This window comes from Balaenoptera ricei, chromosome 2 (genome assembly GCF_028023285.1).
Source record: "Balaenoptera ricei isolate mBalRic1 chromosome 2, mBalRic1.hap2, whole genome shotgun sequence".
Taxonomy (NCBI): Eukaryota; Metazoa; Chordata; class Mammalia; order Artiodactyla; family Balaenopteridae; genus Balaenoptera; species Balaenoptera ricei.
Window position 1 is genome coordinate 179,453,469 of NC_082640.1, and position 27,146 is coordinate 179,480,614.

Consider the following 27,146-nt stretch of genomic DNA (forward strand, 5'->3'; position numbering starts at 1 on the left):
ATAGTGATTATCCCAAAGTCGTGAGATTCTGATTCTCTATTTTTTCCTCCTGTTTTGTATTTTCTTAATGTTCTATGCTGAGCCGATATTATTTTTACAATTAGAAGAATAAAGACATTTGACGATGTGTGCTGTCATGGAGGGCCTGGCATTTAGAGAGGGAGGGTCTGTAAGTCCCAGTGAGCTGCCACCTAGCCTTGAGATAGTCTGCTGAGCTGCTCGGGGCCTTAACCTCTTCGTCTGCAAAGTGGGCATGAGTGTCTGCCTCAGAAGGTTGCTGTGAATGCTAATTTTTCTAGGTGAAAGTATGCACTGTCATTTATTTAAAAGACCCAAAGCAAAGCCCAGTTCGGGGCTGTATCTTCGAGGGGGCTGCTTTACCAGCCTGCTGCCCCTCCGCGGGCAGCCTCCCAGCTCCCGCGGGCTCTGCTTAATTCTCTCTCTCCTTCTTCCCAGCTGCCCATGATGGGAGGCGCCTTCATGGACTCGCCCAACGAGGACTTCAGCGCCGAGTACTCCCTCTTTAACTCCTCCACCAACGTGCACGCGGCCTCCAACGGCCAAGGTCAGCCAGAGGAGCCGCCAAGGTCGTCCAACGACGCCGTCCTGCTGTGGATCGCCATCATAGCGACGCTGGGGAACATTGTCGTGGTGGGGGTGGTGTATGCCTTCACCTTCTGAGCCGCGGGAGCTCCGGGACGCCCCCCCCCCCCCGCCCCCGCCCCCCGCGCTGGGCTCACAGCGGGGCACTGGCGCTGCTGGCCTTTGGCTGCACCCGCGTTCTAGAACCAGGAGTTCTGACCAGGTGCGCGGTCTCTCCAAGGGGAGCCACCATGCGTCTGGGATTTCCCCAAGCGGCCCTGATCTCAGATACTCCAGGCTGTGGTCCAGCTGATCCAGAAAATATGGGAGCCTGGGCTTCCAGCTTCCGGAGGCACGCCGGGGCAGAGCCTTCGAGGAGTAGACTGGGGAGGTCTTGAAACTGCATTCCACGAACATGAGACTAGAGGGAAGCCAGTCAGTTTAAAATACAGACATGGTTGGATGATCCCTTGCTGGCACTAAATAATCACTTCTGTGTCTTGTTTTTCTGCCAGCTTACCTGAGGGCAAGGGCAGCCCTCGGAACTTGAGTGTTCCCACCCCAATCTGGTTTCCCAGTCAGCCCCTCGGAATATTGGTGGTGGTCACTTGAAGGGTCGTAGAACGTTCCTCATTTGACTTGGAAATGGCATCTTTGTTACCAGACACCCGGCCCCTTATGAAACCCAAGGATGGGGGATTCCTGGTGACGTGGATTTCAGGGGTGGTAGTGGTGGTGGTTTTTATCTGCTGGATGGACTTTCTCTTCTTTGCGAAAAGAGGAGAAGGTGCCTTTAAATATTAGATCTGCCCGGCAGTTAACTCTTTAGATCACCCACTGAAGATGCTCTTTCCTCCCTGAGAAATCACGGAATTTTAGGGATGTGGTGTGTGTACCTCATCGATTGGCGGGTGGGAGGGAGGGGGACGTGGTTTGCCTGTGGTCTCAGGGCATGTAAAGGCAGGGGTCAGAGCAGGAGGGACATTTCCTGACCATCAGTTCTGGGCTCTCTCTGCCCCAACTGAGTGCTGTCTTGAGCAGATTCCTGCCTTCTCAGCTGCCCTGAGGAGGATATCCAGAGGGTCTCGAAGTTGTGTGCAGGGTGGGCAGGGAGTTGAGACACCCACACTGTAAACTTGGTTTGGCCACCATGCACTCTTGCAGGTGTAAATGTGTTCTGCCTGAGTCAGTTTCCTTACAAGCTTAAAAGGCAGCGGCTGGGGGGCTGGCAAACCTGGGAGCCCCTCATCAGGACCAGAGCGCTGTTGGCCTTTGGCTGCACCCACGTGCTGGGGGGATCAGTATAGGAAAGGGCTCACTTTTCTTCATGGCGCAGTGCCCCTCTTCCCGAGACAGCCCTCCCTGTGCCCCCAAGAGTGGGAGGAGCTCAGACACGGGCTTGCTTGCCTACAAGCCAGGAGCGGCTTTCTTCTTGCTTCCTCCCTGCACTGTACAAAAGAAAATAGATGGCATAAACTCCTCCTCTGTGGTTGAGAAGCTTAAAAGACTGGTAAAGAAGCCCTCATGCATATCTGGGGACAATTGCAAAAAGGCTGAATTTGTCACTGTGGTCTCAGGAGAAATGAGTGTTTTTGATACGCAAAGGGACATCTTAACTGTCCAGAGGCAGCCCCTCGTCTGTGGGAGGTTGGCACCGAGCTGCCACGATAAGAGGATTACCAGCCCACGCTCCAGACAGCGCCAGCCGCCAGCTCTTGTTGGCTGCATCTGTCACTGTCGCCTGGCGTCCATCCACACGTGCTTCAGTTCAAGCGGAGGTCATGAGCACAGACTGCTGGCGTGACCTTTGCGGAGCGGGAGAAGGGCTGTGGTACCTTTTGCCTGGACTCCTTCTGGAATGACTGACCGGGCCCTGTGGTCTGTAGGCAGGACCAGCCTGGAGGTGGGGCTGGGTGGTGGCCATTGTGGGCACATCATTCCAGCTGCTTCTCCAGCAAACTCCTCTCCGTCAAGGCCTGGCATCTGCCCCGTGAGCAAGGTCTTTCTTAGACACGCGGCTCTATGAGGGAACCCAAGGGGGGAACTCCAGAGCCAGGGTGGGGAGACAAGGTGTCTTCATGGGGGCCATCCAGCCCAAATACCCTGATTCTTTGCCTTCTGACTCCACATCCCCAGGGAGCCTGCAGCCCTGTAAGAGGCAGGTGGCAGCTCTCCGTTCTCAAATGGCCTGTGGAGATGGCTGTGGGAGAGAAGGTTCTATGTTTGATAACGGGGAGGAGTGGGGAAGGGAGAAAAGGTTGGCTTTTAGCTCTAAGGAGACCGCCAGCCTTCCGGGGCAGCCCTGGTGGGCCCCGTGTTTGCTGGGTGTTTCTGGGCACAGAGGTCTCCCCTATGAAGGTTTTGTTTTCCCTGACATGTTGTCAGTTAAATTCAACTTTCAAGTCTTTCTTTTCAGTGTCAGGGCCATAGATGGTCAAGAGCTTTAAAGAGCTTCTTGTCTAAACTGTGCATCATACGGATCACAGTGACTTGCCCAGGGTCACCCCATCTCCATCTCTTGTTAATTTTTTTTCCACCTTCACTCAGATAACAACAGGGATCGATGCGCATGTTAGATTTCTAGCCAGAGTGCACTGCCCTTTCCCTCCTGCTGCAGTTGGGGTTGTGTCTTTGATGTTAAGTAAAGGCCAAGAGATCTGACATCATCGCTTGCGTCTTGTGTCCAAGCCTTGTGCCAGATTCATAGGCACAGATTTAATCCTCACGGTTACCTTAGAGTATCATTGCTCCAACACGCAGATAAGGGACCAGAAGCTCCGAGGAGTGGAATGACTTGCCCGAGGCCACACAGCAGGAAAGTGAGGCTCAGGCTGAACTTGAACCATCTGGTTTAAAACCAGGCTCTTTCCGGAACCCCATGCTGCCTTCAGTGGCTGGGTGGCACCTCTAGGGCACATTTAAACCAGGCCCTGAGAGGCCGTTTCCCGAGCTCCCGCGTCATGACGTGGCCCGAGCCGGCTCTGGCTTCTGCAGGTTGAAGTCTCTGACCATCCTTGGAATGTGGCATGCTTATCCCCCTCTCTCTGCCCAGGCTTTGGGGGTGGTGGTCCCTGTTGCCTGCCCCCCCCCCCTTTAAGTTGAACTCAAGTCTCTCTGCATGGCCAGAGAAGTTCCCAGAGACCAGCTTTCTCGGGACCCATGAAGAAGGCCCTGGCCCAGACCCGGAGCCCCACGGAGGGACCCACATGAGGAGTGAGGGTCACGCAGCCAGAACTGATAAGCAGAGTCGTGGGCTGGTCTGTGTTGCACGTTGGGCCCCAGCCCAGACTCAGGCCTTCCGCTGAGCCCCAGGGTTCTCCCGAGCAGCTGGGGACGGCTGCTCCTCTCTCGGACCCCAGCCTGGGGCTCCCGTCCTGGCTTCTCCCAGGGGAGGCTGGCCCCTGAGCCCACCCTGGCTTGACGGGTCCGTGCTGAGGAAGGAGGGGCTTGCCTCTTTAGTAGCTGCTCCTCAGGGAAGGGGTCCTACCATGGCTGGAATGCCCCCTGCATGCCCCTCCATCTCCCTTCTGCAAGCGTGGGTGTCGCACACCTGTGTGCGTTTGCACTTCACCGCGCAGAGCAGCTCTTGCTTTATGAGGTCGTGAGTTGCAGTCCTTGGAGCTTTGGAGGAGAGGCCAGGCCAGGGGACACTTTAGCCGGGCATGTCCCAAGGGGATTCCGCCTCCTGTAGGCCTTGGGAGAGTCAACCGCTCTGCCGGCCCCTCTGCTCTGTCATTGCTGCCCTTTCCATGGGATCAAGAGGCAAATGAGACTCCCTTGACCCCGTCTACCCCGCAGAGAAAGATGCTCATATTTCCTTTCAGGGGTCCCCCGGAATCCGAGGGAGAAAAGCAGGGAGGACAGGCTAGTACCACTGGCCTCGAGACAGGCCATTTTCCAGCTTGTTCTGAATGGAAGGACTCGCTGCCCGCCAGCCCACTGGCATCTGTCGGAATCCCTCCCTGGAGACTGGAGACACTTGGCTGCCGTCTACACTGCTGCCCGATTCCTTCCAGACAAATGGTCCTCTCCTTCTGCAGGAACTTGACCTTCCCTCATTATTAGTAGTGATGTTATTAACAATGATTATTGCTGTCATGACATACCTTCCTTGTGCTGTGTGCTGTATGTATCTCATTTACTTCTCAAATCACCCCTCGGGGACAGGAGTGAGGGTACAGAGAGGTGCCCGGTAATTATTGTCACATTTTTCTGTTGAGAAAGCTGAGGCCAGGCTGTGTGCCCAAGAATCCACAACCGAGGAGCGGTGATCCAGACCCGGGTCTGCTGGCTCCGCGGGCTGGGCGGTTACCCTGCGTCTCTGTCTCCCTGCATCTGCACCCTCCATGATGAGCCCCCTGGGATGGACCAGCCCAGGATGGGCCTCTGAGGCTAGGCTGTTCTGGTCCTGGAGAAGGGATTTTGAGCGTACGTCCTAGAAAGGGGCAGGCAGCACTGCCCAGGTATTTATCAGTTGCAGAACCTCGGAGCAGCAAGAGGCTTTAGAGGGCATCTAGTCAGGACCTTAACTTTCGGGAGGTCAGCTGGGGCCACGTCATAAATTAGTGGACAGCTGACAGGTCCCGGGATGGATACCTGGCCCAGGGCGCTGTGCATTCACTGGGGAACACGGGGGGGCCCTGGATGGCCAGTCCCGGCCTTGGGACAGGCATCATGTTCTCTGCCAGTTGTCATCTGGCCCCCTTCACCCCTTTGACTGTCCCCAGAGCAAGTCCTGGGTGAGCTGGGCTGCCATGATGGAGATGCCCAAGGAGCTGTGCTTCTGGCCCAAGGGAGCAGTTGGAACCTGAATGTCCCGTGTTTGCCTGGCGCACCTGCTCCACAGGGCCCTGACGTCAGCCATGTGGTGAGAGGGTCACGACCGGGATGGAGGGGAGGCCGGGCGACTGATCACTGAGAGCCCACAGGGGTGGAGTCTGTAATCTCCAAGCGGAAGAAGAAGCCGCTCCGGGAAACCCAGGTAATCAGAGTTCAGTGGTGGCCAGGTGTCCCCAGCAAGTCACTTCTGAGATCAGACCTTGAGTATTTTCTTTCCTTTTTTTTTTTTTTTTTTGGATGGGAGGCTGGGGATGGACAGGGGACAAAACAGTGCAAACCATGGTGATTAAAGGGAGGAAAGTTCCCCCCAGGGTGAGAAAACAGCAGCTATCAGGAGTGCAATGGAATTGTCAAAAGTACCTAAAAAGGACTACATAAATTTTGGAAAAGTCTGCATGGCTTGTTCTGAGTCTTGGTAAAAAGTCATACATTTTTTTTTTTTTTTTGTCAAGATAGAGAATAAAAGCAGAGAAAGCCCTTGGAGGGGTTGGTTGGGCTGCACAGTTCCCGGGATGTGTTGGGCACCTGCCTTTTCACCACCATGCACACTTGCACCTGCCCAGACGTCTCCAACCAGCTGTTTGATGAGGTCCATCGTCTGCTCCTGGGTCCTTTTGCAGGCTGACTTCCTGCATTCCCAGGAGGAGGTCTGAGACCCGTGCTGCCTTGGGAATAAATCCTGACAGATGTACGAGTCACCTTTGCAGGGAATTTGTGTGCCACAGCTACTGGGGGAATCCAGAGCCTTCCCTCCCCACCGAGCCCTCTCCTCCCTCTCCGCCTAGCCCTCTCCTCCCTCCCCGCCGAGCCCCCTCCTCCCTCCCCGCCGAGCCCCCTCCTCCCTCCCCACCGAGCCCACTCCTCCCTCTAGTGCCGAGGTTGGGAAAACCAGGTTTAGGCCGTGCTATCTCTGACTCCAAAACTATGGGTATCTTCCAAATCTCCACCTTTCCCCATTTGTGAGTCATTTAATAAATCAAAGGTCTCCTGAGCTACAGAAGTGAACACGGCTGCTGACTCAAGTTCAAATAATTCCAGCCAAGGGCAGTGATCTGGAATCTAGCAAGTTGTTTGGAAATCCAAGTCCTCTCCCTTTCTATTGTCTTGGGCTTTCATGGGGAGTCACCCTGGATAGAGAACCGTACAAATTGGATATGGCAGTGGGGATGAACTTGTCCCACGTCCTCCCACCCAGTAACTGTGGGTCTCTGGGACCTTGAGGGACCTGACTCCTCACCAATATATCTGAGAGATGCTTCTTGGGGAAAATCTTAGATAGGGTGGAGGTAGGGGAGCTGGTCCACAGCCTTTGGGCAAATCTACATCTTCTCTTGTTCTGACCTTTTCCCACCCTATTTCTCCCAGTTGAAAGCATACTAACACTCTTCCTACTATTTAAACTTTCTACTATTTAAAGTTTTAAACCTTATTCTTGTAACTAGCCGCAGTCCAGATGCCAATTCTTCATGCCGAGAGAATCAGAAATGTTTCTGTGTCTTACTAACGTTTGCATATTCAACTTGTAAGTGTAAGCAGTTTACTTAATAAAAAGGAATTTTAACTATTCTTGTAGTCCTTTGCTACCGAAGCCCCCAGGTTTCTGCGATGAGGTCACTAACTTTTACTACAGTGAAAAGGCTATTTCTTAATGTAGGGTTTCAATGTGCTCTTTTGATTCAGAATCGCTAACCTTAATGGATGTAAAAATGTGGTCGTGTGGAATCCTGTCCCTTTGACTCATGGCACTGCTGCTGTTGTCATCATTTTCTATTATGATAATTAAAAAAAGAAAAGAAAACTTTAACTCCTTTGTGTCTGAATCCAAGCTGTGCTTTGTCTAAAGGTTGCTGTCGACTCACCTTGGTGAGGCTTGGTGCCAGCGTTACCTCCATTCTTGTGCTCCTTCTGATAGGGACAGAGTAAAGGGACGAAGTAGATGATTAAATAGTTAATCCCACTAAGGGATCATAAGTAAAGGAAAAGGTATGGGAGCCCCCTGTAAGTTAATGATCGCTCAAGAAAGCAGGTTTGCTTAACCACAAAACCAAGCAGGCTTGCTTAGCAACAAAACCGTGCAACAGAAGTATGAGACTTGCCCCCAAAACAATAAAACAATGGTGGCAGGAGACCCACATCCTGCCCAGGGAGGTCCGTAAGTTAATGATCCCTAGGACACGCTTCTCTGCATACACTAAAAACAAAAATATAAGGAAAAGGTGACATTATACTGAAACCGTATGATTTACCGTATTTTAATGTAAGTCACCGCCTTTTTGCTCATTTCCATTGTGCCGCGACAGTCCCAGTTTGACCATATAGGGGCAAGAAAACTCCCCCGCCCTACGTGGAGGAGGAGCTGATCATGGAAGCGTGACATCTACTCAAGAATGAGGAAGAAGGTGGTCTTCTCCTCCTCCCCACTTTTCCTTCGATTATAAAACTGTAGCCCACAAAGTTCTCAAGGCGGCACTCCCTTGCCCGCCCGCTTGTAAACCTCACAAGTGTCCTGTTCTAATAAATCACTTCTTACCTATCACTTTGCCTCTAGCTGACTTCTTTCTGTGCTGAGACAAAGAACCGGAGCTCCGGGCCTTCCCTGGTGGCGCAGTGGTTAAGAATCCGCCTACCAATGCAGGGGACACGGGTTCGAGCCCTGGTCCGGGAAGATCCCACATGCCGCGGAGCAACTAAGCCCATGCGCCACAGCTACTGCGCTCTAGAGCCCGCGAGCCACACCTACTGAGCCCACGAGCCACAACTACTGAAGCCCACGCACCTAGAGCCCATGCTCCGCAACAAGAGAAACCACTGCAATGAGAAGCCCGCGCACGGCAACAAAGAGTAGCCCCCGCTCGCCGCAACTAGAGAAAGCCCGCGCACAGCAACGAAGACCCAACGCAGCCAAAAATAAATAAATAAATCAAAAAAAAAAAAAAATTAAAAAAAAAAAAGAACCGGAGCTCCTTGGAGCACCTCCTCCCCCAGACGCATTTCCGCAGTTTCACTTCTGCCCGCCTCTCCCAGGCAGAACAGATCCCTTACCCCCTGTGCCCCTCACGCACCTCCCCGTCATCACACTGCCTGCAGCAAATCACAGAAGCTACACTCACTTACCCATCAGTTTTCCCCACCCTCTGAGTCATCTCTGAACAAAATTTATCTTACGCAACTTTTTAATCCCCTGCACCTGGCACAGCGCCAGGCTCATGGCAAACACAAAACAGACGTTCAGGGAATGAATGAATGAATGGTATCTGAAGGACCAGCCCAGTAAATTTCAACATTACGTGGTACGGTGAGTGTGCAGTTATAGCTTTTTTCAGTCACTCACTGGTAACAGCAAACATGGCAGTGACTAGGTGTTCAGGGCACTTCTGAGCTCTTAACATGGATATTAACTCACTTGATCTCCACAGCAGTTGTATAAAGTAGGTACTATTGTTACCTTGCCGACTAAAAAAAAAATGCACAACCTAAAAGTTGCGAATTATGTTTTATTTGGCAGACAAAACTAAGGACTCAAGCCTGGAAGACAGCCTTTCAGATAGCTCTGAGGGACTTCTCCAAAGAGATAAGGGAGAAGCCAGGATATACAGGAGTTTTTGTAACAAAAAACAGGTAGTCGGACATCAAAAGATCACTGTTAATTAGAGAAAACCAGACATCTCAAGTTAATGAATGTAGAGCTTTTCTACGGATAGGAGGATGCAGGAGTCCGGTCTCACTGACGTCACCCCTCCGATATGCACCTTAACTATCTAGGGTCGGTATCTTGGTTTTCTTCCATCATGATTCCCCTTGGGGTGCGCGGCTGGGAGCAGCTGCAGGGGCTGCCGGCTTGATGGCTGCAATACCCGTTGTCTTCTGATACGGCAGGCAGTATTTTTCATCCATCCTCTCCTTCCTGTTTTTACAAATGAGGAAACTGAGGTGTGGAACAGTTTCCTGCCCAAGGCTGTGTGGCGGAACCAGGACTGGAGCCCAGAACTGGCTCAGGGTCCATATTCTGAAGGCTGTACAATGCCTCTCAGTGTTTGCTGAGCATCGATTGTGTTGGAGGCCCCGTGGCAGGGGGCAGGGATGCTGCCCTGGAACGCATTTTTTTTTTTTTTTTTAATTAATAGCTACTCGATTTATTTATTTATTTATTTATTTATTTATTTATTTATTTATTTATTTATTTATTGGCTGTGTCGGGTCTTCGTTTCTGTGCGAGGGCTTTCTCTAGTTGCGGCAAGCGGGGGCCACTCTTCATCGCGGTGCGCGGGCCTCTCACTATCGCGGCCTCTCTTGTTGCGGAGCACAGGCTCCAGACGCGCAGGCTCAGTAGTTGTGGCTCACGGGCCCAGTTGCTCCGCGGCATGTGGGATCTTCCCAGACCAGGGCTCAAACCCGTGTCCCCTGCATTAGCACGCAGATTCTCAACCACTGCGCCATCAGGGAAGCCCTGGAACACATTTTTGAGGGGGAGAGAGGCACAAATAATGTCACTGTCAGGTATCACATACTGAAATGCTAGGGCACCGAGTGTTGGGTTCTGCACTAGGGTCCCTTATGAGGGGTCCATATCAGGCCCTAAAGGAGGCCCGCCATGATGGCCAGGACCACAGTGAAGCAAGGGATTGATCGGATCAGTGGCTTATAGAATAGTTAACAGCTAATGGGAGATTGGACCCAGTGCTCTGGGTCCCAACTGAGAACCTGGTTGTCCTAAAAGGTAGGAGGGTTCTACCCATGGGGCAGGTGCAGGAGGGGGCAGGCCAGTCAGAAGATTCATGGGTTGAGTACCAGGCTTTCATGGCCAGGAAGCCTTGGGCTGCGAAGGTTTTCCCCTCCCCCAGCTATAGGCTTGGACTGGTTCCAGCTCTTCTAGTTCCATCAGGCCGGAAGATTCCGGTGCTCGGGGCTCCTAGAGCAGGGTCATTCTGGGCTGGGCAGATAACCGACATCTGCCACTCTCAGGTCCAGCTACCTAATTTGCAGGTCCCACTGTAGAATGAAAATGCAGGGCTCTTGTTCAGAATTATGAAGAATTTCAAGATGGTGACCGCAGGGCATTAAACCAAGTGTGCGGCCCTCTGAGCACGGGACCCCGTGTGACTGCCCAGGTTACCTGCCCACTAAGTCAGCCCTGGCTGCCACTGCTCTGAGCCGTGCAGCCAGGGGAAGAAAGGGGCAGATTAACTCACTCCACACCACACCGTGCAATTTGCTGCCCTAGGCTGCTCTTCAGGGAAGTCCATGTTGACTGTGGGAGATGCAGAAATGGCCAGAAAATAGTCCCATGCTTACATGCAAGCTCCCTTCCCAATGTGACTGTGCAGCTCCACCATCCAGAGGGGGAGCTTGTCTCCCCAGAATCTGGCTCTATGGACTGGCTCTGTAACATGCGTCCACACAGAGGGATTACTAGGACCGACGATGGGCCAGTCCTGGGTGTTGGGAGGGCTTGCCGCTTCCTCTGTTGATGACCTTGGAACCCTGTGGAGCTGAGGCTAGCCGGCCCGAGGAGGGGAGCCCAGGGCCTGGCTGCCCCTCTGTCACAAGCCCACAGCCTGCCAACTGCCCCACAGGTGAGTGAGCCAAGGCAAAGAAGGTTTCCCACAATGCAAGTGCTTCACAGGGCTCCTGAGGCACCAAGTAAAGCTAAATAAATCACGGAAGGCTGCCTGGAGGAGGCAAAATTCAACCTTGCATAAAATCTGGAGAAGCAGGTGCACAGCAGAGGGGTGCATGGGCGCTGGGTGGTGGGAAGCCAGGCTGGAGCCTGGAAGTCAAGGCAGTGATGGGGATAAGGCTGCTAAGCCGATCAAGCCAGCTTGAAGGGGCCCCGAAGGACAGGGTGAGGGTCATGGTAGGTAGTGGGTTGCCATCAGCAGCATCCAAGCAGGGCTGGCCCTCAGAGGGAGGAGCACAGTGTCTGGAACAGGGAGGCAGCAAGGAAGCTAAGAAGTGACTCCTGACTTTGCCTCTCAAACCTGCCCCTCTGGTCATCTTCCCGGCACCTGCCCCGCCCCCAGCTTGGACCAATAGCCTTGGGTCTTCCTCCCCATGATACAGCATGAGAAGATGGCAGAGGTAGTCACACAGCCCAACAGACTATGTTCTCAAGACCGATGAGCATCATTTGGAAATAACAAAGGAAGCAGGGGGCAAGATTTTTCAAGCGAAGGAGACAGCTGCAGCCCAAGCTGCTATATTTCCATTTTAAGAGGCTGCAGCCAAACAAGCCCTTACCAAAAAAATGCCCCCACTGCCCCCCTCCCTGCTAGCACTTATACTAAATTGTTGGTTTTACAAATTTGGTTTGTAAATACATACGTTTACATTCTATTTGCCTGCTACCGATCACCTTTGATATTTTAATGGTCTGAAATGGGTTTCCTGGGGCAGAATATCCAGATGCAACCTTGGGCCCGTAAAACAAATAATCATTCAAACAACCACAACTCTTCACTTTTGTCCAAGAGCCCTGTGCTTTGGAGGGGGCTGGTCGTGCCCCAGTCTCCTGGACAAGCATGCCTCCCCCATTAGCTGTGCAGCCCGGGAGGGCAAAGGCTCCTTTGGGCTCCCCCTGTGTCCCTCACAATGCTCAGTGGGGACAGTGTCGTGCTTCCACACAAGTGGGCGAATAAAGACAGGAGCTGGGCAGCAGCACTTCGGTGCCTGGCGGGATGACCGCTCCCTGCATCACCTCTGGAGCTGTCGGAGCCTTGAGGATGGGGGAAAAGGAGGGGAGGAGAGGGAAGGTGATGGGCCCCCTAGTGATTCTGGGCACCCAGCCTGTTTACAGAGCTCCAGAGCCCACCCTCCGGGGGCGCCTTTCCCTTTGGCCCAGCCAGGCCCCTATTGGTTCAGGGTCCTGCAGGGCACTGGCCTGACTAGGGCAGCAGAAATGGTCCCATGATTAATATTTATACAAGCCAGGCTGCTGGGGCCGTTTCTGCAAACTAAACAAATAACATTAACTACCATGGCAACCAGCACTGGTGGAGGTGCTGCCTTCAGGGTTTGCAAAACACTTTCCAATCCAGCTTCGATCCTCTGGACAGGCCCCTCCCAACCAACGCCTACCTGGCCCCTGCCACACCACCCGTCTGGGCTGGAACAAGGCAGGGCCCCTATTCTTTGTCTTGGGAGGATGGGGATACAATGGATCAGAGGAAGACAACGGTGTGTAAGTGTGGACAGTGGGAAGCCTGGGGCGGCCAGAGGAGGGTCTCCTAACCGGGCTGGCAGCCCAGGCCAGAGGCCGAGGTTCCAGTTTTTAGAAAGGAAAACTGAAGTTCATGTACTTGTTCATTCAATAATTAATGATTGAGCACCTACTATGTTCCTCTCATGGTGATGGGAGATAAGAAGCAAATAAAGAAATAGTTAAATAATATAGCTGTGACATAAGAAATATTTATATCACAGTGTCTGGTGCTGACAATACTGCACTGTATACTTACAATTTGCTAACAGGGTAGATCTTACATTAACTGTTCTAACAGTAACAACAACAACAAGAATAATAATAAAGGGGGGATGGAGGAAACTTCGGGAGGTATGGATTTGTCTACAGCCTTGATGGTGGTCATGGTTTCCCTAAATGATGGGGACGGTGATACTTATCCCCAGACTCATCGAGTTTGGTACCTTAAAGATGTACAGGGCTTCCCTGGTGGCGCAGTGGTTGAAAATCTGCCTGCTAATGCAGGCGACACGGGTTCGAGCCCTGGTCTGGGAAGATCCCACATGCCGCGGAGCAACTGGGCCCGTGAGCCACAAATACTGAGCCTGCGCGTCTGGAGCCTGTGCTCCGCAAAAGAGAGGCCACGATAGTGAGAGGCCCGCGCACCGTGATGAAGAGTGGTCCTCACTTGCCGCAACTAGAGGAAACCCTCGCACAGAAACGAAGACCCAACACAGCCAAAATAAATAAATAAATAAAAATTAAAAAAAAAAAAAAGATGTACAGCTTTTTACATATCAATCATACCTCAATACAGTATTTTTTTAAAAAGGCAATATACATTTGGTGTCTGCCCCTGGTCTCTGACTCAGGATTCCTAAGACCCTTGTCCTTTGCTGAGCGATGAGAGCACCTCACAGGGAGCTCCTAAATCCCTTGGAACTTCCTAGGTGACAGGAGCATCTTTCGTTCTAATGAGGTGACTGTTAGTGGGCTCCTGGATGGGGGCTGGTCACCAGAAAGACCAAGTCACCATCAGAAGCTTGCAACTTTCAGCCGCCTGCATCCCTCATCCTCTGGGGAGGTGTGCGGGCTGAGACCGGGCTCATTATCCATCCTGCCTTTGCGATGAAGCCTCCATAAACATCCCCAAACTGTGGGGTCGGGAGAACTTCCTGGGTGATACACACATCCACGTGCCAGGAGGGGAGCACACCCAAGACCCCACCGGGACAGAAGCTCCTGTACTCGGGACCCTTCCAGGCCTTAACTCTATGTTCCCCTTCATCCGGCTGTTCATCTGTATCCTTTATAATACGATAAACCGGTAAATGTAAATCAAGTGTTTCCCTGAATTCTGTGAGCTCTTCTAGCAAAGTATCAAACCCGAGGAAGGGATGGTGGGAACCCCCAATTTATAGCCAGTCAGACAGAAGTGTAGGGACCCTGGGGACCCGGTGCTTGTGACTGGTGTCTGCAGTGGGGGCCGTCTTTGGGACTGAGCCATTAAGCCTGGGGTCTGACGCTAACTCCAGGTAGTGAGTGTCAGAATCGAATTAAATTACAAGACTGGACACCCAGTAGGTGTCCAAGAGTCGGTTCGTGTGGGGAAAATGGCCCCTCATCTTTGGTGTCAGAAGTATTGTAAGTAGAAGAACAGTTTCCTTTTAATACCAAGCAGTGCCAAGTGTTACAGGAACAAAAATAAAGCTCATGATGGGCTAGGATGAAGAGGCACGCTGTTTGGAGAGGGTTGTCAGGAAAATGGCCAAGACGACGCAGGCAGGAGTTGAAGCGGGGAGAACAGAGCTTATTCAGTAACAACAGACAGCTGATTCGTGCAGAGATGACAGCTTCTAAAGTGAGGATGAGGGAGGGAAGAGAGGCGAGGGGCGAAGTGAGGGGAGCTCAGGGAAGTGAAGAATCACAAAGGATGGGTCAGCGTAAATGCGCTGAGGCCAGCTGTGTCTGCTAGCTGCCAATTCTATAAATACAGTCTTTCCCCCACCACCCAGGAGACTGGGAGAGAGAGGCCCCCTCCTTCCCGAGGATCACAGTGCAAAGCAATGGCTTTCAGGTCCTTGAGAAAGACCCTCCTGAGTTGTAGGAGATCCCTAGATGTCTCAAAGGGACAGAGGGAGGACTCACAGTTGTTAACCGCTTCTTAGTCAATAATCTAAGAAAAGGCGGTCAGGGGCCTGTGTCAGGGGTTAGCTAGAAAAATGGTAAATTTTTCTGACAGCCAGGAGATTTTCCAGACAGGAACTCACTCGAAGGGGGGCTGTGTCATGCCGGGGACACAGCTTCAGGCTGCTAGAAGCCTGCTAGGGTTGGTCAGGTGTCTTACAGTCAGGGTTTGGACGCAGTTGGCAGGAGCAAGGAGAGCCCTTTGCAGTTCTCAAAACTTCTGCTCCCAGGGGAGAGGTGGCAGTGCTGGCCAAGCCCAGGATGACAGCTCCAAAAGATGATCCAGCCACCCGAGGAGCTGAGTGGAGCGGGGAGTTTTGTACCCGGTTCTTACAAAGTGTTGTCTTGTCCCAAAACTGCCTTTGGAAATAGCATCATTCATTCATTCATTCATTCAACCAACAAGCATTCACTGAGCTTCCACTCTGAGCTGGACAGACAAGAATACAGCCTGGTTCCTGCTCCTGAGGGGTCCACTGTCTAGTCTTGAAGTCCCACTCAGAGGTGATCACATGACATGATCCAGCTCTCCCCTGAGATGAAGCCTCTGAAGGCATCTTATTCCCAGCAGGAATCTACATGTGGGTGAGACACCAGCAGGGGGTTCTGTCCTTGGGGCATGCCCAGGGGGTGCCCTTTATCTTGTTGGTCCCTTTTCCTAAGTGGAAAGGGCACCCCTGCAGGTGCCCCCTGGGATCCAGCACCTCTAGCAGTCAGGGTTCACTTCCGGCTCTGAGGCTGATGTGTGTTGGTCTTGGACGGCCCAGCACACATTGTCCCCCCTTTTGCTACAGCACCCATCTTCTACTGGCGAGCCACCCCTTCAGTTATGTGCTCGGTCCATCCCAGGCTCAGTGGTCACAGTGATATGTGCAGGGTAGGCACGTGGCCCTAGCCCAGCCACCTCTGATATCCCATCCCTCTGGCACCAGTGATGGGGCCAGGGATGATTGATTACATGACCAAGTGGGTGCAGGCAAAATGATCCCCTGACTTGTACAGGAGCACCTCGAAGAGACGCTTTGTGTCTGATGTGAGCCTGCAGTGGCCAACTGCCATCTTGCCCCTGTGAGAGAGGAACCATCTAAGAATGGAGCCACAGAAGAAGCAGAGCCCAGGGATGGAGCGAAAAAGATTGGTTCTTGATGGGTTTGACTGGACTCCTGGATCAAGCCACACCTGAAGGCCTGCCCATGGGATTCTCAGCTAACTGAGCTAATAAATTCTCTGTACGTCTGAACCAGTTTGAGTTGGGTTTCTTCCCCTTGTAACAGAGAACCTTGATTGACACGCCCTCAATGCACTCTGATATTAACCCCTATGAGAACTGGCCCAGTGGGAGCTCCAGGGGCCCTGTCTCATTCATCATCAACCAACCTGGGCTCTTTACCTGGCTGCCACCTCAGTCTGTTCCTGCTCCCACTCCAGCGCCCCCTGCCCCCAGCATCTTGTACTCTGAGTCTGACCACAGGTTCAGCTTTTCTGGCTTGATACATAGCCCCTGCTCTTGGCCTTTTGTTTTGGCCTCTGACGGCCCCAGGTACGGCCCAGCCCCAATACAGACCTGTGTAATTATTGTTGCTTTGGGGAGCCTGATATAACCAACACATGCATGGCACTCTATATTTTACAATGTTCTTTCACTTATGTTTTCTAACTTGATCTGGTCGCAGCCCCTCCAGAGCTCTGCCCGCAGACCCTCCGAGGACTTGCACATCTCGGCTTGCCCCACCACAGCTGCAGTGTGCTTTTGCCTCCAGCTTTGACACCCGCGAACTGCCCTCCGGCTGTGGGAGCAGCAGCTTTGCCCACGTGGCAGGAACAGCCAGAAATGCCTGGGTTTGCTCTTCCCTTCCCACCCCTGAGGTGGCCCTTAACCAGTGACCGACAGGTGCCCCTCCTTTGCCCTCCAAGGGATACAATGTACACTGGAGAGCTCCCTGCGGGATCAGGCTGAGGCTGCCTTCTGCAGGACTTTTCCTAAAGCTGCTCCCCCTGCTTTGCTCCTGCCCCTGCCTCCTCTGCTTCCCCAATATCTCCCAATATCACCAGAAGCACTTCCTTAATAAATCACTTGCACATGAACCTTGTCTCAGGCCTGTTTCTGAGGAACACATCTAAAGCAATCATCCCAACTGCCCTGAGAGCTAGATACCTTCATCTCCATTTTACAGATGGGGAAGCTAAAGCTCAGAGAGGTTAGGTGACTTGTCCAATGTCACACAGCCAGTGAGTGACAGGGTAGGCTTCAAATCCAGTTCTCCTGGACCCCACAACCCAAGCTGCCCCCTCCTCCACTGATTGGTTAGCTACCCAAGGTTGCCACCAGCAATCAGGCTACCTAAGCCAGGCTTCAGCGTGTTCTCTCCTCTCACACCGTGGCGTGTGCTGCTTTGGATCTGCAGGCACTGGCTGACCTCCAGCGTCATGTTCAGGACCTTAGGGAGCTCTCTGCAGCCCAGAGTCATCGTTCAACATGGCCATCAGCAGCCACAAACCTGAGTTTGGTCCCTCTCTCACCTTAACCTTGTCCAGCCTTTTTCGTGCTTTGTGAGTCAATAGTGTCGATCCTAGGATGGAAGCCATCACCTGTCCATCCCTAGTAGCCCTGAAGGTGATCAATATGGAAAAGTTCCTACAAGATCCAAACACAGCTGTGACCGCTCTCCAGTCAGAAAGATGCTTGCTACAAACGTCAGTACTGAAACCTAATCTCTAGCTATAACCAACACATGCATGGCACTCTATATTTTACAAAGTTCTTTCACTTATGTTTTCTAACATAAGGCATGAATGAAAGTTTACCAAGCATGTATTTTGTTGTGTTGTACACTGCAACTAAAAAGCCAAGGAGTCAACGTATATTAGGTGCGTGAGCGATTTCCCAAAACCACAAACTAAAAATAATAAATTGTCAATGTAGTTTAGAATTTGCTAATTTTATTACACTCTTTTGTTGTGTATGGGAAGGGAAGTCAAGGGATTATAAATTTGAGTAAGATTTAAAACCATATATTTTATGACAGAGGACCTTTGACGTAAGATGGCCAAAGCACTGATAAGGTATATTTGCTGTAAAGAGAATTATTATGAGTTTCGATTTTCTGATATTAAATATTACTTAATAAAGACTTGTTTCCATTAACTTGGGGGTGGGGGCTGGGAAGATGTTTGGCACAAAGCCACTTACAAAGATTTCTTTATGTCCTCTCAAGACTTCCCCCTCCTTAGGGTTATTTTATTATGACTGGGGTAGGGGGAAGGAGAGCTGGAGAATTATTTGGCAAATATTAGAATGAAAGTGCAGCTTGACTAATGATAGGTCAGCTGTGGGCACATGACTGAATATGTGGTGACCCTTGTTAATTCCACTGGGGCATCAGGCACTGCTGGAGGGCCCTGGGGACATTTGGCACGAGCCATGACTACATCTCCCCCCTTCCCCACCTGTGGGACTCTCCTACGGGAAAGGAGTATGTGTTCGTGTCTGTACATATGTTAATACTCACTTTTCAACCCCCGAGAAACCCATTCAAAATCCCGCCTTGCCGGGAAAACTCCAGTGCATTTAATTCATTCTCCAAATTTGCCCCCAGAGGGCACCAAGACTTGCGGGGCCTAGGAAAAGACAGACAGGAAAAAAAAAACCAAAATAAAACAGTAGGCCAGGACCAGCAGGGGGCAGTGTGGCTCTAGGGATGTGAACAGGTGGAAACGGCCAACTGGGCAGGTGGGTTCCAGGCCCACGTCTGCCACTTAGTGGGTAAGACCTGTGTGACAAATGTGCCTACAGGAAGCACCGGCAGAAGCTCTGAGCAGCAGATTATGTTCCCACAGGGAGTAGCCCTAAACCACGGAGGAAACCGATCAAAACCTTGTGTACCGAGACCCTGACCTCCGAAACAAATGCCAAGCAGACATTAAAGCTGGGGTCCAAACTGGTGGGCCCTGGGCCGAACCCAGGCCTCAGACCTCTTCTGATGGGCCTGGGCATGGCTCTGTTCTGATAAAGCTTTATATTGAAGTATGACACACAGACAGAAAATGCACATGTCCTAGGCGTATAGTTCAATGAATTTTCAAGTTCATCACAAGCATAAATCAAGGACTCGGGTCCCATAAGCTAAATGTTCTCAGCTCATCCAGAAACCCCTTCAGCCTGCACAATGCTGTAAAGTTTATTTTAATTAGTTGCCAATGACAACAGCAATAGAAAATCTGAATTTCTTGACAAAATGGAATGATTCGCCTGCTGCTGCCTGCCCGCAGGTAGAGGGAGCTGAGGTTGGCTGCCAGCTTTAAAGGAGGTGGGAGCTTATCAGTTCATGCCAGCCCCACTCCCCCTGGCCCAGGCAAGAGGGAATCCAGCTCTGAGCCCATATTTTAAAGGACCCGTCCCTAAATCAAAACCATAACGAGGGGTTCCCTGGTGGCGCAGTGGTTGAGAATCCGCCTGCCAATGCAGGAGACATGCCCTGGTCCCCTGCCCAGGGTTCGAGCCCTGGTCTGGGAAGATCCCACATGCCACGGAGCAACTAAGCTTGCGAGCCACAACAACTGAGCCTGCGCTCTAGAGCCCGTGAGCCACAACTACTGAGCCTGCGTGCTGCAACTACTGAAGCCCGTGCACCTAGACCCCATGCTCCACAACAAGAGAAGCCACCGCAGTAAGAAGCCATACACCACAATGAAGAGTAACCCCCGCTCGCCGCAACTAGAGAAAGCCCATGTGCAGCAGTGAAGACCCAACACAGCCAAAAATAAAATTAAAAAAAAAAACAAATAATGAGATTTTACTTTATACCTGTCAGAATGGCTATCATCAAAAAGAACACAACTAACAAATGTTGGTGAGGAAGTGGAGAAAAGAGAACCCTCATATACTGTTGGTGGGAACGTAAATTGGTGAAGCCACTGTGGAAAACAGTATGAAGGTTCCTTAAAAAACTAAAAATAGAGTGACTATATGATCCAGCAACCCCACTCCTGGGCACATATCCAGAGAAAACTCTAAATCAAAAAGATGCATGAACCTCAATATTCATAGCAGCACTACTTAGAAGAGCCAAGATATGGAAACAACCTAAGTGTCCAACAACAGATGAATGGATACAGAAGATGTGGTACATATATACAATGGAATATTACTCAGCCATAAAAAACAATAAAATTTTGCCATTTGCAGCAACATGGATGGACTTGGAGGGCATTATGTTAAGTGAAATAAGTGAGACAGAGAAAGACAAATACTATGTGATATCACTTAGTTGTAGAATCTTAAAACTACAACACATTAGTGAATATAACTAAAAAGAAACAGACTCATAAATATAGAGAACAAACTAGTTACCAGTGGGGAGAGGGACGGAGAAGGGGCAATATAGGGGTAGGGGAGTAAGAGGTACAAACTATTAAGTTTAAAATAATCTACAAGGATATATTGTACAACACAGGGAACATACCAATATTTTATAATAACTATAAATGGAGTATAACCTTTAAAAGTTGTGAATCACTATATTGTATTCTTGTAACTTATATAATATTGTACAGCAACTATACTTCTGTTTGGCTGGCCAGGTTGCCCTATCTATCTTTAGGAAGGGCTAACACTCAGTCTTACCTTCTAGGGCAGTGTTGGCAAACTTTTTTGTAAAGGGCCAAATAGTAAACATTTTAAACTTTCCTGGCCAGGTGGTTTCTGCTACAACTGCTCAACTGCTCTTGTAGTGCTTAAACAGCTCTAGACAAGATGTAAGCGAGTGGGCACACTGGGTCCCAATAAAACTTTATTTACAAAAACAGGCAGTGGGCCGGACTTGGCCCCTGCCCACCCCTGGAGCAATTTCTTTTCTCTTGCCTCCCCCCAGCACACTAACCAACCAGACAGGTGCTTCCCAATGAATTTTAAGGCAGAACAGGCCCTGCCTCAACTCTTCCAACCAGGAGAGAACAGGTTTTTAGGGGAGGCTGGGTGGATACATTGACCAGTGAGCCCACAAAGTGGTATTACGGCCTAGGTCTGGGAGTACACGCCATGCGTAAGGCCCGCTCCTGACACCATCTCATTAAGTCCCTAGGACACTCCTGCATCCTATTCCCGGGAAATGGAACTGTAACAACCTCACTTCCCTGGCTGAAACACCCAACACAACAGGGAGGTGGGAGGGGCTTTTATGGAAGATCATATGTCCTCACGGAGTAGAGCCAGTCTGATACGAACAGGCAGGCTGCTAATTCCACCCCCCTCACCCCTTTGCAAACTGATGCTTTGTTTGTTTGTTTCTTTTTCTTTTTTTGTTTGTTTGGTTTTTAAAATTTATTTTTAATTGAAGTATAGTTGATTTACAAGGTTGTGTTAGTTTCTGGTGTATAAACTGATGCTTTTTAAATCCGGCATTGCAAACCCAGTGCCTACAGGGGCCAGGTGAGTCAGGTGGGACGGATTTTGGCTGCTATAAGACAATCTGGAGTTATAGGTGGGCTGCCTTTAACCTGTGCCAGGCCAGAGCACTTGTACAAACAGAGGCTCACACACCATGTGTCCAAATGTGTATAAAAGCTCTAAATCAGCTACTGATTGAAATATTCTCCTATCTCCTATTCTCCTTTCTTGACAAACACACCTTCACAACAAGCTGGATTCAGATATAGATTTCTTGGATTCTATTTTGGTTAGATTTCTATGTCAACCTGGGTAGGCTACGGTGGCCCAGTTGTTTAGTCAAATGCTAGTCTCAATGTGGCCATGCAGGTGTTTTGCAGCTGTGATTAACATTTAAATCAGTAGACTTTGAGGAAAGCAGATTGCTCTCCATAATATGGGTGGGCCTCATCCAATCAGTTGAAGGCCATAAGAGAAAAGACTGAGAGAAACTATTCCCAGAAGAGAAAGGAATCCTCAAGACAGAAGCCTAGAAACTCTGTCCGAGTTTACAGACTTGCTGACCTGCCCTACAGATTTTAGACCCGCCAAGCCCCACAATAGCATGAGTCAATGCCTTAAAGTAAATCTCTCTATATATATCTATCTGTATACCCTTGGTTCTGTTTCTCTGGAGAACCCTGACTAATATAGACCCTGTGGGGCTCTGTGCTGGAACATGGTCTCCAGGGAGAGTGGGCTCTGGTCTGGGGCCTGCGCCTGTTTCCTGCCACCCCCATAGCCTGCACATCTGAGCTCCATCCAATGCCCCTCTTTCCATCTCACAAACAGTTGCCCTTGGCACCGCCCTGGGGCCTAAGTGTGCAGACATCTATGGAGTCAGTTATTAGAAATACTCACCACCCAGATCTAGCAGAAAGCACAGAATCCTGGGGTCTTGAGCCTGAAGCGTGGTTTAGGAGGGGGAATGAAGGTGAGGGGTCCAAATGGACATGTCTTCTTGGCTCTTTGGACCATTTGTCCTACAGGGCATGAAGAGGAGAACAGGGAAGTGCTATTTTTTTATTTTATTTATTTTATTTTATTTTATTTTAATTGACCTTTAAGGGTATAACACTTTTCCATCCATATAGAGATAAAAAGTTGCAGAACAGAGAATAACATTTGTCTTGTTGGAGGTTTACAGGAACATTGTGACCTGATCTACGTGGTCAGCTACAAGAACAAAGGATTCTGACACCAAGAAGTTTGCAACAACAAACCATGCCCCTGCCTCACCTGGCCTTTAAAAATGCTTTGCTGAAACCCTTCGCGGAGTTCAGGGGTTTTGGGGCATGAGCCACCCATTCTCCTTGCATGGCCCTGAAATAAACCTTTCTCTGCTCCAAACTCCAGTGTTTCATTTGCTTGGCCTCACTATGTGTCGGGCACACGACCTTGTGTTTGGTGACACTGAGAGCTTCGGAGGAGGCGGTTCTGTGCAAGCTGGCACATGGAAGGCAGACCTACCTCCATCTGCTCCCAGCTCCTCCATCTTTACCCCCAATAGCCCACCCATCAGCCCTTGGGTTAAGAGGGGACATACATGGAGCCAGCCTTGGTGGCCACATAGGCTGCATAGGTTATCATAACACTGAGGAATTTGACCCAGGGGGCATCTGGTGGGTTAAAATCCAACTCATGCTACTCACCAAGCCATGTGCCTGGCATGGGCTACATCTGCCCAGAGAAGAGGGCACCTCCTAATTCTCATAATGAGCTAGTGTGGCAGCTTTGGTGGCAGCCTGGATTTTGATTCCAAACCTGGCCCTGACCTTGAACAAGAGACACAAATTGTCCAAACCTCAGTGTCCTCATCTGTCAATGGCAACAAGAGTAGTGCTATGACAGGCAGAATAAAGGCCTCCCAGGGATGCGCTCATCCAATCCCTCAAACCTATGACTATGTTACCTTGTGTAGATGTGATTAAATTAAAGATCTTGAGATGGGAGATGATCCTGAATTATCCAGGGTGCCTAATATAATCTCAGGGGTCCTTATAAAAGGAAGGCAGAGGGTCAGAGTGAGTAGTGAGAGATTTGAAGAAGGAAGCAAGAGGAGGGAGGGGTGCCAGGAAGGGGGGACAAGCCAAGGAATGTGGGCTGCCTCTAGAAGCTCAAAAAGGCAAAGAAAAGGACTTTTCTTTGGAACCTCCAGAAGGAACCAGCCCTGCCAACACCTTGACTTTAGCCCAGCGAGACTGGCTTTGGACTTTTAGTTCCAGAACTGGCTTTGGACTTCTAGTTCCAGAACTGTAAGAGAATAAATCTGTGCTGCTTTCAGCCACTAAACGTGTGGCCATCTGTCACAGGCAGCAGAGGAAACTCACACAAGCACCTGTCTCAGGGGTGGTTTTAAGGATGGGACAACTGGTCACCTGACCCAGCCCTCAGCAACAAGACAGCCCCCCACCACCCAGGGTGGCTCCCACAGGACTCCACCCCTCCTCCAGCAGGATGGCTTTGTTTGGGGGCAGTGGGGAGTCCTGTGAATGCAGAGGGTCTGCCTGGCCTCACGCTGCCCCTCTGCCCAGAATCTTTTTTTTTTTTTTTTTTTTTTTTAAAACCTAATGCTTTTTATTTTTATTTCATTTATTTATTTATTTATTTATTTATTTATGGCTGCATTGGGTCTTCGTTGCTGCGCCGGACTTTCTCTAGTTGCAGTGAGCGGGGGCTACTCTTTGTTGCGGTTTGCGGGCTTCTCATTGCAGTGGCTTCTCTTGTTGCGGAGCACGGGCTCTAGGCACGCGGGCTTCAGAAGTTGCAGCACGTGGGCTCAGTAGTTGTGGCTCACGGGCTCTAGAGCACAGGCTCAGTAGTTGTGGTGCACGGGCTTAGTTGCTCCGCGGCATGTGGGATCTTCCTGGACCAGGGCTTGAACCTGTGCCCCCTGCATTGGGAGGCGGATTCTCAGCCACTGTGCCACCAGGGAAGTCCCTGCCCAGAATCTTTTTCCTTCCGGTTTTATCCAGAGTCTTCTTCCTTCTGGTGTACCACGGCTGGCCCTGTTCAGGGACCCTGACCACCTCATCTGTAACAGGCCTGCTTTGTAGGTGTCATCACTCCTGTGCCTTTTCTGTCACAGGTCGAGGACCACAACTATATACGATGTTTTGTCTCCTCCACTAGATTTCTGCTTTATCCACCTGAATCCTCAGTACCCACCCTACTATCTGACATACAGCTGGCATTCAATAAATATTTTTTGAAGGATGGAGGGAGGAAGGGAGGAAGGAGAGAAGGAGGGAAAAGGGAAGGAGAGGAAGAAGAACCCCCAAGGGATCTATGTCCTTCAGATTCACAGCCCTCAAGATGACCGATTCATGAAAACACACTACAGGCAGAAGACAGGCTACGTCGTGTATAACTGGTGTGGATGGAGAGTGGCCGGGTTGCTGTGTGAGTCTAACTGCTGAAGAACAGGTGGAAGAGGTGGGACTCACCAAGCGCTCGCAGGAGCACAGGCTGCCTGGTTTCAGGGCAGGTGGACGTCATCTGGTCCTCAAAACTGTATCACGCCCCATCTACGTGTGGACCTACACCAGAGCAGCTGAGATGTCCCCAGCCCAGACCTGGACAAGGCAGAACAAAGCTTTGATCCTCCAAAAGGCGAGCTCCCCGCCATCCCAGAGTCCCCTCCCCTGAGTGCTGAAGCTGTCCTTCCCCTCCCCCACCCTGTGCAACACATTCATCCTTGTGTCCATGGCAGTGACCATGGGCTTCAAAGTCCCTCTTCCCATTCTCCCATGAGATGCCAGGGCTGTGTGCAGAGGACTCCTCTCAGGAGCTCTCGGCGGGGCTCACCTTGCAGACGTGAGCACATGGGAGGCAGCCTGAGCAGGTGCAATTCAGGCCGGGATGAAGATGCCATGGGAGTCCCGTCCGCAAAGACTTACTGAGCATGCGCCGTGTGCCGGGCCCTAGCCGGGGAGATGGGCAGCACACAAAGAAAGAACCTCACGTCGCCGTGGGTGTGATGAAGAAGAGAAAAGCAACACTGGTCCACTTTTGCCACTGGGTAGACCAGGGAGCTAGCAGGCCCATTTCCCCCATCGTTCCCCAAGGCTTCCTCCCATGCCTCGGATTTGAGCCAAAAGGGTGACTAATCAAAGATTAGGGATAATATCATATATTGTAAATGGAGAATGAGATGTGAGTATAATTAGAGAGTCATCTTTGAGGTGAGATTTGAAAGAGCTATGAAACTTTTAAACATGTGTACAGCCCTATCACCCAGAAATTCCACCTCAAGGTATATCTACTCTGGAAAAAATCTCTACACTTACACACAGAAGATACGTACAAAGACTTTATTATAGCATTGTTTGAAGTAGCTATAAACTGGAAACGATGTCTATTGATCCATAATATAGGAAGAGCAGTTTAAAAGGAGGAAGAGGATTTAGCTGCACTGAAGTGAAGATTCTCCAAGATATGATCACTGGGTGAAAGAACAAGTTGTAGAAAAATAAGTGTGACATAAGAGCATTAGTTCAGCCTTCTTGGGTCCATGGTAATGAATGTAAATGCACAGAGGATAGTAACCATGGTTACCTCTGGAAAGAAGGCTAGAGGGAGGGTGTGGTCAAAGCCTACAGGCTTGACTCAAATATTCCAGTTTTTACACAGAGAATTATGTGTGATTGTCTGCATAATTTTTACATCTGTATAATTAAACATTTGAAGGAAAGGAAAACAAGGTGATAGAACAATTCCCAAGTTGCACACCTCAATGTCAGCTCAGATGTCATTGTCTAGTTTGACAATAAAGACAAATGCCCTGATTGCTGTTTACAGAATACACACCCGCACACTTCACTCAGATAGGATAACAGCCCTATTACTTAGCTTTTGTTTTATTGGGTTTAAAAAAAAAAAAAAAAACTCCAAAATGTCGTGCTTAAAAGCACAATCATTTTATTTGGCTCACAAATCTGTGGGTCAGCTGAGTGATGATTCTGATCTGGGCCAGCAAGGCTCACGTTTGCTGGGCTTACCCATGAGTTCGTGGTCAGCGGGCAGCCAGACAGTCTAGAATAATCTAACTCATGTATCTAGAATGTGACACTCTCTTCTCCTTGGCCTGGCTCTCATCCTCCAACAGGCTAACTCAGGCTTATTCATGTGGTGGTGTCAGAGGTCCAAAAGAATCACAGTGAAATCTGCAATGCCCCTGGAGGCTCTGAAATTCACAGTGTCACTTCCACCACCTTCCACTGGTCAAAGCAAATCCCGAGACAAACCCATGTAAAGTCTTGGGAAATAGACTCCACTCCACCTGCCTAATAATAGGAACCACTACTGTGTGCCAGGCCCTGTGCTAAGCACTGCGGGTATATTTTCTCATTATCTGCTGATAGTAACCCTGTAAGGAAGGAGACTCCAGGAAGCCTTTACCCCACTGACAAATTCTCCCCTGCAGATGTCTAAAATGCCACCATTCCTAGTTCTCTTCTGCTATGAGCTGAATTATGACCCCCACCCCCAAGACTCATATTGTGAATCCCTAACTCCCAGTGTGGCTCTATTTGGCGTTAGGAAGTAATTAAGGAGAAATGAAGTCATAAGGGTGGGGCCATGATCTGATAGGATTAGTGTCCCTGTAAGAGGAGACTCCAGAAAGCATCCTTTCTCTCTCCGCCAGATGAGGACACAGTGAGAAGTGGCCGTCTGCAAGCCAGGAAGAGGGCCCTCACAGGGCACGGAGCTAACACTTTGATCTTAGACTTCTCAGACTCCAGAACAGTGAGGAATACGTTTCTGCTGTGTAAGTCACCCAGTCTGTGGCATTTCTACGATGGTGGCCTGAGCTAAGACACTCTCTGCCCCCTTCTAAGATATAGCACCCCTTGAGCTGACGGCCAGACCCCCTCTGTAATTCCTCAGAGGCACGTGCAGTTTCCTGTTCTGTTCTCCTTCCCAGTGAGACAGATT

General features: G+C 50.4%; 1 protein-coding gene and 1 long non-coding RNA gene across 2 annotated transcripts in view; one reads left to right on the forward strand and one right to left on the reverse strand.

Moving 5' to 3' along the window:
* The window catches only part of C2H14orf132 (chromosome 2 C14orf132 homolog), a 54,796-nt gene extending 50,109 nt beyond the window's left edge, over window positions 1-4,687 (forward strand). Inside the window, exon 2 of the mRNA XM_059914948.1 lies at window positions 457-4,687. Coding sequence (XP_059770931.1) covers window positions 457-681 — 225 coding nt within the window. The 3' untranslated portion in view covers window positions 682-4,687. The remainder of the gene's footprint in view (window positions 1-456) is intronic.
* A 5,052-nt stretch (window positions 4,688-9,739) lies between these two features.
* LOC132360760 (uncharacterized) lies at window positions 9,740-25,093 on the reverse strand. Its single transcript, XR_009501174.1, has 5 exons — window positions 25,017-25,093; window positions 24,656-24,784; window positions 22,071-22,192; window positions 18,295-18,403; window positions 9,740-9,868 (listed from the first exon to the last, which is right to left on the reverse strand). It is a non-coding gene; the product is annotated as an uncharacterized LOC132360760 (long non-coding RNA).
* Between the last annotated feature and the right edge of the window lie 2,053 nt (window positions 25,094-27,146).